The sequence below is a fragment of the Falco biarmicus genome, chromosome Z (genome assembly GCF_023638135.1).
Source record: "Falco biarmicus isolate bFalBia1 chromosome Z, bFalBia1.pri, whole genome shotgun sequence".
NCBI classification, from domain to species: Eukaryota; Metazoa; Chordata; class Aves; order Falconiformes; family Falconidae; genus Falco; species Falco biarmicus.
In genome coordinates this window covers 20,049,075-20,061,447 of record NC_079311.1, presented here as the reverse complement: position 1 = coordinate 20,061,447, position 12,373 = coordinate 20,049,075, and the positions used below count along the sequence as shown (strand labels likewise).

General features: G+C 43.4%; 1 protein-coding gene across 1 annotated transcript in view; it reads right to left on the bottom strand.

Moving 5' to 3' along the window:
• PRR16 (proline rich 16) overlaps positions 1 to 11,003 on the bottom strand; it is a 165,424-nt gene extending 154,421 nt beyond the window's left edge. Inside the window, exon 1 of the mRNA XM_056325480.1 lies at positions 10,539 to 11,003. Within this exon, the coding sequence (XP_056181455.1) occupies positions 10,539 to 10,700 (162 nt within the window). The 5' untranslated portion in view covers positions 10,701 to 11,003. The remainder of the gene's footprint in view (positions 1 to 10,538) is intronic.
• Positions 11,004 to 12,373: the final 1,370 nt, after the last annotated feature.

Here is a 12,373-nt window from a genome sequence, read left to right as displayed (position 1 = left end):
TTTTGTTGTACAACTCATCCATCCATTCATCCATCCATCCATCCATCCATCCATCCATCCATCCATCCCTACTTTAAAGATTACTGTTGTACCAACAGATTGGCTTGGGGGTTGGGGATTTTTTGTGCAGCTATATTGTCTCATACATCACTGTAGTACATTATATCTTCCACAACACTCATAAAGTCAATTTAAAGTCCCAACTTAGACAAACACCTTGATGGTTACACTGCATTGTATCAGCAAAGGCTCTGCTGTTAAGATTTAAGACAGCTGATGAAAAGAGTTAACTAAAGTGTTGTTTACAATCCAACCATTCTAATTCTATGAATTGTTTTTGACAGAATCAAATAACCACCATCTAAACAACAAGCACATGCAAACCAATTGTCAATATGTAACAACAAAAACTAACAATCACAACCTCCTCATTCTCCTCCTTCAACATAAACCTCCCAGTCTAGTCAAACAACAATTTTCTGTAAGCCTTATAGATTCACCATACCACCTGCACAGTATGCTTGTATAGTTTCGTAGTCAACAAATTATGCAAACTACCAGACACTGTGTGCATACACAGGATACTTCTTTATCCAAGTGCCACAGCTTTACTGAACCTTAAAATCATCTCATAAAATAACCTATAAGCAATGAAACTCAAATAAGCCTAGACTGTACCACTCCAATTATCACAGATAAAACTCAGCAGCACCAGCAGAGACCACCTGCTGTCACAAACTTAGCCAATTCAAACAGTCTCTGCAACCATCAGTAAAAACACCTAAATAAGGTACACTCTAGCTGGTAACTGAAAATCATTTACTTAAGAGAGCATCACTGTAGTGTTTTGAGAAAAGATGGAGTAAATTTTAAGTATTTTGGATGCTGAACTGGAAAGCTGGAAAACAATGTTACCTTAAACTATCATGGACATTAAATGAAAAGCTTTTGCTTGTAATAACAACCCAGATAACTTTGAAATCCAAAGAGCACCGTTTTCAGTTGCTATACGAGATTGGAAATTGAGCTGGGGAAAAAAAAAATAATAACAATGCTTCCAGATCCTACACAGGAGGATCTCCTATTAGCATGCAAAAGATGCATAAGGAGAACAATTGTGTTACTAAGATGAATGCCAGAGTCACATGAAATTCTTAAGAGCAATCTTAAAGCTTTGATGTTGACTTTCCTGAGTCAACATTCAAGAATGGAGAAACAAGCACTCTCATGTTTAACAACTCAAATTTTGTTTCGATAGCCACTAACAGTGAGATAGATGAAGTTGCAGAAGCACCAGAAACTTTCAGTTTAGGAGGGAAAAGAAGAAAAGGGCTGCAGCTCTGCAGTGGTTGGAGCAGAGAGGTGAAATAATCACAATTCACCAAGTTAATTTGACTTATTACATTGGGGTTTCCTGGACAACGCCATTTGGAGGTGGGGAAAAGGATACATTGTCGTTTCATGGAGAGATATTACAGAGAAGTGGCATTCCCATAAAAGCAGAAGGAGCTGCAGCCCTCCCTTCCCATCATCACTGTCTAATGTCAGATACATGCCCCATCAGCGGCTGCACTCACTTACAAACACCAGCTCCAAACCCTTGGTTTTCTTGGCATCTGTTATATTCATATAGGGAGTCAGACTGCAAATCTATTTTTCATGCTTCTGTCTGGAAGTCAGTAAAAATCCAGATTCAGATCGCAGGCAGTGAGAAGTCCACAACCATTTATTACTGCAACTTTCATGAAAAAGTAAAGAATGTGTTTTTCAAGTAATTTAAAACTTTCAGATAAAGAAATATTTATTGAGGGAAGCTACTGTTTGTAACATGGCACTGTTACAGAACATGTATCTGATGTTTTGACATGTCTGGAGTATCGTGTGCGGTTCTGGGCTCCCCAGTAAAAGACAGGTATGAAAATACTGGAGCTAGTCCAGCAAAAGGTTGGGAGGATGACTAAGGAATTGGAGCATCTGTAATATAAGGAGCAACTGAGAGAATTAGGATTGTTTAGACTAGAGAAGAGAAGGCTCAGAGGAATCTTATCCCAGTGTGTATAAGTACTTCATTGGAAGGAGTAAGAAGATGAACCCAGACTCTTCTCAGTGGTGTTAAAGGAAAGGACAACATGCACAAACTGAAATACAGGAAATTCTACTTACACACAAGATAAAATGTTTTTACCATAGGAGTGATTCAGCACTGGAAGAGGTAGTCCAAAAAGGCTGTGGAGTCACCATCCTCCAAGATATTCAAGAACAACATCCTAAGCAACCTGCTTTAGTTGACTCCTGAATGGACTGGACAATTTCCACGGGTCCTTTTCAACCTCAACCAGTCTGTGATTCTATATATAAAAAGAAATATATTTTTTCCAATTATTTGTCCAGTAACTACTGAACGTTCAGTAGTTAATTTACCTGGACAACTACTCTCTCATCAGCATGTGTCCTTATAAGAATTCAGAAAACTACCATGAAAAAAATTGGTCTTTTTGCCCGGTTTTAACAAAGCAGCAAGAAAAAGCAGAAGGCACGTCACAAGAAAAAAAGAATTTCAATGACAAAGCATGCAAAGAAAGAGTTATACTTGGTTTTTGTTACACTGCAGTAAAGAAATAACATACTGACCTTGAATTTTCATATTTTCCCATTTATTTTATACAGAGAATACATGATATAAACCAATAAATTATAACAGATAAGCAAGCCGAAACCATTCTTTTGTTAATGTTTTCAGTTTGTTCTGAAAATCTGTACTTTTTGGGCCACATAAGATGGCTGATTTAACATACTGCCATTTCCAGTAAAGTGCAAAATGTTATTAGATACCAAAATTTTGAATATTTTAAGCACTTACCTCATTTTTGCAGTTGAATGTAAAGCCCAAACCTATTTTTTGGTTACCCATGCAGATGGACTCACTTTAAATAAAATAAAACTTCTCCCACTATTTTCAGAAGTATTAAACCATCTTCTCTTACTTAAAACACAAATTATGACAGTGCAAGTAAGGATGTCTTACTCTGCTTCCACCTTGAAGCTGTTCACATGAAAGAAGTGTAAACAGATCACAATAAATAGAAGACCATAATATCATCATCATTGAAAGACTAACACATCCCCAAAGATATAAAGATAAAAAACCAAAAGGTGTTTTAAAATTGCAGGATTTTTCAGATTACTGAGGAATAATCTATAACAAAATCTGGAAATGATTCAATATCATTGCTCTCAGTCTTCATAATGCAATATGGCATACACCGCATGGAACAATGGATGAGTTCGTTAACCCTTAAAGACATGTGAACATACTATAATCTTTGCAAAGGCAAAACCGATAGTATTACTCCTGTTTGGAAACAATTGCTCCCATCATCTGCAGTATAGTAATTTTAAACCAAACCAGAATACCAGTGGCTCAGCCACCAAGCCCTCCCAGCCCAGTCATGCAGCACACACACACACGACCTGACACAGGGAAGCTGTAGTGAGAGATCTGCTGGAGGATTTTCTCAGCCCTTCCACAGCAAAGGCAGGCTGTTTTTCTTCTGCCTCCGAGGACAATAAGAAAGGATATTCTGAAGCACTGCAGGTAACTGCAGCAAGAATGACCAGAGTCAGTGATGTACAGAGCTGGATATGAGCTGTTGGAGGAGGAGGTAGGTATAGGCTGCCCTTATCATACATTCATGGCTAACACACTGAAAATTCAGTAAATCAGGTAATATGCACCCTACAGTGAGATTTGAGTGAAATGCTACTTCAAGACCTTTATCTGAAGGAAACAAGGCACACTAGTCATTACTCTACTAGTCTACACATCTACTAAAAAAACCAAACACAACAAACCACAAAAAACAACAAAAACACCAAACCAAAACAGAAAGCACAACTACTAGCAGAATAAAGCAGAATAAAACAAAGCCCTACCTATGTACAGGTAACTAAACTAATGTTAATCTGCATGGCTGACTGTCAGTCACAGCTTATGTTGCAAGGACAGCAGTCCATATGCAAAACAGACTCCCTCACCCTGTCTGCCTCAAGGCAAAAACCTCTACTGAAGCAAAACAACAGGGACACCTAAGCAGGCCATACATGAGCTACCTGTGAGGTCACTCACCATTCAGTTCATCTGCCTTTTAAAGAACAGGTATAATACACAGAGAAGACTATAAGCCACCAATATTTTGCAGCTTTAAAAGAAACGAAAAGTAGAAGAAGATGGTGATGCTTTTCTCAAAGGTGTTGTAAAACAGGCGCTGTGGGAAAGTGCTTTTAACTCAGGGACAGTATTTGCACCTCTCCTGAACTTCCCCCCAAAGGAGTATTAATTATTTGTGTACAAATCAACTGTGAGTAGTTACTTGGCTGGAAGTTTCTGACTGGAAGTGGGAAGACTTTCCAGAACTTTGTCCAATGTGAGTAATGGGAAAAGAAGCATTATTTCATTTCCAGAGGAAACGCAAAAATCTGCAAAATTTTAATGACAGTGCTCAACCAAGTCATTGTTTTTCTATGATGCATTCATACATATACATGGCAGCAACCAATTCCTCAGAATTCTGAAGCTTTAATAAAAACGCTGCCACCCAAAACTAACTTCTGCCACCCTAAGGTTTACTTTTGTTTCTACTGAAGTCCATGGTAAAATCTGAATGCAACAGTGAAGTTCATGCCTCACTACTTTTGTTCTCTGTATCACCATCAGTAGTGCATAGATTGTGTGAAGTTCAAATTTTAGCACAAAGATAAGTATTTTCACTGTGGTACTGTTTTTATTTGAAAACTGAATTTATATATGCTCTATTTAGCTCACAGTTGCACAATACACATTACTATCAGGAGCTGAGTATTGCATAAAAGGAATGAAGAATCTGACATGAGTGTTTATAAAAACCAAATAGGTAGCATAAATTGACAGTATGCTTCCCTCTGTCAAGCCTCTTGACATTAACAAGCAATGCTCTATAGGTACACTAGTTATTCTTTTCATTCTGTTACACAATACAATTACTAACTCTTCATAGCTCTGGTTACAAATCAAATGTGAAGCAAACTTATCTTGTCATATATCAGCATTTAAAATATTCCTGACAACCTTCACACAGGGGGATTTTTTTTAAGATTCACAGGTACCTTTCAGCTCTATTAGCTTTATTGATGCTACTGGCATAAGAATTTTATCTTAATACATTCGCACTTTTCTGTTGTGTATAAATGTATAAACACTTCATAGACCACAAGAAATAAAAGGAAAGGAAAATTATGATTCAGTTACATGCAATGACTATTTATGGCCCTGTTAAGACCCCTGGGCAGACCACAATAAAGGTGCTGTGCAGTGCTTCTCTTACATAATGAATCACACTCTGCACTTACAATAAACATCCAGGTGCAGTTCATGATTGATTGCATTTTCACTAAGGAGTGCAATAAGAAATCAGAAAAAAAGTTTGCTGCTGCACAGATTAGCAAGTTTTGAAATGGGCAATGCCATTAGTCACGTAACATCTTGGTGCTGGTGCCTGAACTGGACCACAACCCCAGCTACAGCAATAAATATTACAAAAAAGCTTCAGTACCTCCCGCATCTCACTGACCAGACCTGCATATACAGAGAGTATATCCGTCCACAGAAGCAGGACAGTAAGAGGAACACCGTTAAGAGGGCCAGCATCCAGAATCCATATGTAAGGACATCTGCATTTACTGGATTTCCAACAGTAGGAACATATATGCTCAAACACCTCTTCCTTCAACTGTCACTATCTAGCAAAAGGAGCAGTGAGACCTTAGTATCTGGAGAAAGCCCAAAAGGAGAAGAGGAGGGGATAAGCAAGAGAAGAAGGAACAAATTGAAATGTTTTGCTATTGTTCTACCTACCTTTAGATTTCTACTCAGTATATTCTATATCTATGCTATAATACCTCCCCCCCTCACCTTCATGCAGCAATATGAACTCAAAACATTTTTTGTATTGATGTTTGTACTGCTGCCTGCACATCAGAGATACTGATACATGATCGATTGTTGCTCCTCTAATCCTCTTGGTGGATAAAAACTGCAGCTTCCTAGTTTCTGGATTAACAGGCAAGAACCTGAAGTGCCTTCCTGCCATCTGGATCGTTGTTAGCTGAACACAAAAAACAGAAACAGAATGGAAAACATCAGTGTTAAAATTGTAATATGCTTCTGCATATTCCGGTCTGATCCAGAAATGAAGACCACAGAATACATGACCACTCAAAAGAATGATGACCAGCCTGGTTATGGAATCAGGTCATCTACCCCATAACAAACTCTGTCATGGTGTTTGAGAGGAGGAGGGTTGGCATCTAGTTCTTCCATCACCACTTAGAAAACATTATTTGTTAAGTCATGTCATGCCCAAATTTTATAGATCACATCTTTACAGAAAATAAACACATCAGTTAGATGAGGGAGGATTATTCACTCATTCTGTCAGCAAGACATTTTTGGAGGATTTAAAGCAGAGGAGGTAGAGTCAGGAAGACCGGAAATTTACTGATGCATGTGCAATGCTTATGAGGGCTTCTGTTTCTCCTGCACCTCCATTTTGGATTATTCTAAACATTGGCAATAGCTACACAGCTGCTTCCTTTTGATAAATTGTTGAAGCGTATTTAGCCAATTAAAAGCTATGCAAATGTTTCACACATAACTTCCAGGAATTTGTTCTGCATGAGGAATTTTTATTATGACAAAAAGTATTTATCAAATGATTTAGTCAAGTATTTCTTTAACGTAAACAAGTGCAAGGCTACAGAAATGTGCAACATTATCATAAAATGTGAAAGCAGGAAAGTCTTAAAAATTATAGTATCATTATTAAGATGATACAGATCTCTGTGCCCTGCTGTCCACAGGTGTGCATGCACACCCCCTACAATCCCTTCTGAAGTCGTCAGAGAATTACAGCTACATCATGTATTTTATATTCAGAATAGTTTATTCAGCACTCATATTCTAGCTTCCAGCAGTGTTCATCACCTCATTATTTGGGTACCAGACAGATAAGTATCATCTGCCAAGAAAAACTTCATAATAACTATCTTTCTAGACAGACTCCAGAGAAAAAGGTCTTTTATCCAACCCTCTGGAGGAGAACCAAGTTTAAGCTTCACCAACTGAATTCTGAAATAGCCTGGACTAAAGGAATAGTCAGTGTTACTCAATCCTCTGGCATCCCTTTGATTTTTCTTTGGAATATTCATCAAATAATACCCACTCAATCCACTTTAAATCCTTTAATTTCTTCCAGCACAAAACCACATCCCACTGTTGCTACACATCCACCTGGTGTTTACTTTTTAGCATGGTGACAAAAGCAGCCAAGTCTCTCCTAAATTAACTGTACCCTAGAGAAGACTAGCCATACATCATCTCAGACTCTGAGCTTAGCACCACTCCATCCTAATATGTCTCCCAGTCACTCCCTTCCTCCATCCTTAGTCTTGTGTGGTTAACTTCGCCTAAGTAGAACAGAGCAATAAAAAAGGGACAAAAAAAAGGGACTGATGTTCCACTTCTGAGACAGTAACTCCTAACACATACTTGTAATCCACATGATTTAGTCATGTGTTTTTACAGAAAATTGGTAAGCTTCATGGTTTCTGCATCTGGATTTACCACCCCATCCTCACGCCACTCCTCCCTTCCCCCTGCCTTTAAATACAAAAAATGTTAAAGCATCAATTACAAAAAGCTTTGGAACAAAGGGCAGATGCAAATACATTAATGCAAGTAAACTACAACAAGCTAAATGTAGTAAAACGTACAAGTCTTGTACAGCCATACATGGAACAGTTCACTTTTGAAGCAATGAAATTACCTTTCAATTTGAAAGTACTTTGAATATAAAAACTTACAAAAGAAGACTGTAAGACACTAGGAGAGGCCATCCAGTCTATCCCAATACCTAAAGTGTTACATTAAGTATAATCTAATAAATAATTAAATAGTTTATATTTAAGGGACAAAAAGGTAGACATAAATAGAAAAGTGTTCTACAAATGCTGTATTTTCAATATCAGAACTAAATATTATTGTACCTGCACACAAAAAAGCCCTCACACCCTACCACTGTAGCACAATTTAAGTCTTTTTTTACATGAGTAATAAAAAGAATGAAAAAAAGATTTTTTTCAGAATACTATATTCCTAATCAATAAAAAGGAATAAAAAAGGAATGAATGTCAGAAAAGGAAGGCTGTAGCAAGCACAACAGTTGGACTGCAGCCAGCAATTGCCCAGTGGAAAAAAAAGGGTAGCCAAAACATTTCCAGAATGGAATTTGTAGTGAAAATGGAAAGTGGGAACTTAAATTCTCTAGTACATCACTTTGGCTGGTCCTACAGTTAAGGAAGCACGAAGGAAGCACAGACACACTACAGACCAACTTCCTTGGTCTGCTTTAATGAAAGATCCATCAATGTTTTCTAACATCTACAAACAACCTATGAAAGAGACTGCTTATTAGCTTATAATATCATCAATCCACTTTCACATAAAAAAGGTACATGTTGTAGATGCATCAATAGCTCTTGTACAGATTTAGTCCATTCTACAAAAGGCAGACAACTGAAGGCACTCAGATGGCAAACTTCTGTGGACTCTTCAAAATAAATGTCATACAAAGTGTATTTACCACATAATAATAATACTGCAAGAAAGCAAGATATGCAACCCTTGCTTGTCAGAGTATCACAGCTACCACCTTTGTAAGAAATCTATACAGAAAAGCATTACTCAAAAGCTCACGTGTGGTTACAAACAAGATTTAACTATCCTTTTTATAAAAACACTTTTTCTCAGAACAGACGTTCTTCCTCTAAAACCTCCTTTTTACATTTCCCTCTACTCGGGAAAAGGAGTTCCACACAAGCCATTTCCCCATCAAGCAGAGGTATATCCAGCTCTCTTTCACAGATGCAGTCAACCAGAACAGACAAGTTTGCTTAGATAAAACATGCACAGCAAATGATGACATATGACCTCCACCTACAGTGATCTTGTTTGCTCACTAGAGGAAAGCTAGGGCTTATTATGTGCAGAAAATGATTTACATTCATGGGACAGATCACAGTACATTCTCTCCAGGTCCTGAAAATGTGCTTCTGCAGCAACAGAAGCCACTTTGCTCTCAGTCTCTAAAACATTGAAATATGTGCCCTACAAACAATGTTTATTTCCACTTCAAAACACCTCAAAAAATTACAAACCACAGACAGCAGCACGTTAAGGAAAAGAAAAACTATAGATATATTTTTAAAAAAGGAGAAATCTGGAACTGTGGTTGAGAAAGAGATCTTAACAGCTGTGATTAGTGAACCGTGCGTTTATACATCTTTCAACATTACAGGAAGCACTGGGTGAATTTCAGCCTGCCTCAGTTGGCAAAAGTCTGTTGCGTTAAACTTGTTGACAATGTTGTTTAAAAAGAAAACTAGTATTTGACGGCAAAAAAAAAACCCCAGTGTGTCATAAATGTCAAATGCAGGATTATAGAGCAAAGCACAGATATTCTGGACTTGAATTTCGGTGCATAATCCAACCATCTGTCGACCAGTTGTGCAGCAAAATCAAGATAACGTGGAAATCTCCAAAAGGACAGCCAAATTCTCTTCCTTCAGCTACAGCATTTCCCCGTTTATGAACACGCCCGCGGTAATCGCACTCTGCCTGCAGATTAACCTAGGGGAGATGACACTCGCCACCGGCAAAAGGAAGATTGCAAAGGCAATCCTGACAGATAGGCAAGATAAACAGGGCGCTCCGCTCCCGCTGAAGCAGCCTGCAGAGGCAGACGCGGACTTCGCCGCGCCGGTACGGTCGAGCCGGGCAGGGACCGGGGGCTCCGGGATTCCGGGATTCCCCAGCCCTCAGCGGCCGGGAGATCCGAGGCAGGCTGCTGCCCGGCGGGGAATACGGGGCTGCACCGTGCGGCCGAAAACTTAAACCCGCTGGAGCGGGGAGCGGAGCCGCTCCTGACGCCTCTCCCACCGCCGGGACGCCGGCCCGGCGCAGCCCCGTATCGGGCAGGGCTGCGGGTCCCGCAGCTCCCCCACACACCCTCCTGGCCCAGCGGGGACCCCGCAGGAGAGGCAGCCCGGCCTCCCGGGGAACAAAAAACAAACACAAAAAACACTCCGCGGGGTGCGCCGAGCCGGGAAGTCCCCGGGAAAAACTGCCTCGCAGCCGAGGGGCGCACGGCCAGCCAAGGGGGCGCACCGCACCCGGGACACGGGTCTCCAGCCGCGCTGCCCCGTCGCGTTCCGGATCGCCGGGCGGCCGCAGAGGGGCACAGCTGCCCGCCCCGGGGCACGGCTGGGGGCCGCCCCGCGCCCGGCCTGGACACCAGTTGCTCGACCCGCGGTGAAGAAGTGGTGAAAAGAGCCCGGGGGCGGCAGCGGAGCCCCGGGTGCGCAGGGCCCCCCGACCTACGGGCGAGAGGTGCTCGCCCCCCACGGGGCAGACCGGGGGTCCGCCCGCGCAGCCCTCTGCTTCTCACCTCCTTAAGTTCCTTGGCCACGTCTTTCAGGTCCCCCAGGACTAATTCCAGATCTTCCACGATGATCTTGATCTGCTCCTTCACCTTGGCTTTGGAGGCTGCCGGCGGCCCCTCGGACGGCGACGAGGAGGAGGATGCGGTCCCCTTGGACTGGGCGGACATCCTTCGGGGCAGCCCGGCGCGGCCAGGGGGGCACGTAGGTCAGGTTAGCGCGGCGGCCGCCGGCCGCCCGACCCCGTCCCTCCGGCTCCCCTAGCTGCCGCAGCCGCTGCCGCCGCCGCCGCCTGCCCGCCCGCGCATCCCGCGCCGGGGGCGCCGAGCCGCGCCGCGCTCCGCCGGGCGGCCGCGCTGTGCAGCTGCCATCGGCTCCCGGGAGCGGCGCGGGGGCCCGGCTGCAGCCCGCCGTGCGCCGCGCCTGCGCCTCGCCCCGCCCGCTCCGGCTCCGGCTCCGGCTCCGGCTCCGGCTCCAGCCAGGCAGAGGGGCCGGGGGAGGAGCACCCGCCGCCCGCTGCATCGCCCCCGCCCGCGCGCCCCGGGGGGCGGGGGAGGCAGGGCGACTGCTCCGGAAGAGTCGCTGTGCCCCCGGTGCCTGGCCGGGGGCCCGCGGGGGCGAGGGAGCGGCGCTGCAGCATCCCGGGGCCCCCGCCCTGGTCCCCGGGCACGGGGGCTGGTGAAACCAGCTCCGCCGGAGGAAATACTTAGTCGCCAGAACAGCCCCCAGGAAAGGGGGCACTTTTCCGTGGCAGGCTCATGGCAAAATCCCTGTCGAAGGAGACAACAGCAGTGCCCGTTTCTGGTGGAAAGGTCGTAACTGGGAGGTGACACACACACCTCTGCGCTGCAAAGTAACAGTTCTGGCCGCGCTGGGGTGCACCGCGCTCCCTGGGGACTTTGCTGCTGTGGGAAGGACGGTGCCTTGTGAATGCCACCGAGCCGGTAAAAGACACTTGCGTGCCTGCCCGCCACCGTGTACTGAGCAAACACGGGGGATCGGTAGACCGACCCTGTTCTGGCTGGGAAGTAACTGCTGTGCATCTCATCAGACAACGCATGTTAGCCAGAGTAGCTTCTATGAATCTGGTACCCGGCTCTTTGAGGTAGAGGCCAGCACTGCTTTTCAACACAGACTTCCCCTAGAATTACTCAGAGATCGATCTGTGAGGCCAAAGAGATTGCTAGGTACCACTCACCTCTGGTGGTGTTCTGTCTCACTGCAAAAAGGTGGCACGTTCAGGTAAAAGGAATTGGTCTAGGTATTTCTGTCACCCCGCTGGGCATGAACAGCAAAGAGAGGGCACGCAGCCAAGCCCCACTTCGAGGATCACCCTGTAGAGCTGCAACTTTGATGCTGCAAATGCTGCCCAGAGTTTTGGCAGCCTGAGATGTTTTAACCTAGCTAAAGCAGGAGGGGAAAAGCAGAAACCTTGCCCAGAGCCATGTGTCTGCGCATGGTAACAATCTCAGTTGGTGACAAACAGTGCATCTCTGGGAAGGCTGTGGGACTGGGGTACACACAGACAGGGGCTGAGACCACTTTTTACTGGCATGGGTTTGGTGTAACTACCTTTCTACATATGAGTGCTATAAAGTGTTTGGCTGAAATCATTTGTTAGTGAGCATATATTGTAATATTTTTTCCTTCAATTATTTCACAGACCTTTTAAACAACTTCAAGGAGGCCATGTTCAACAAAAGCCCATGTCTTTCCTCTTGGCTTTCCTCAAGTCTCATGGTAGATTTTTTTCAGGTTACCAAAGCAAAAGCTGTTCCAACACTGACTTTTAAAAGCATTCCTGCTGGTTATTTTTACTTAACTGTTTCTGTATGAGCAACAA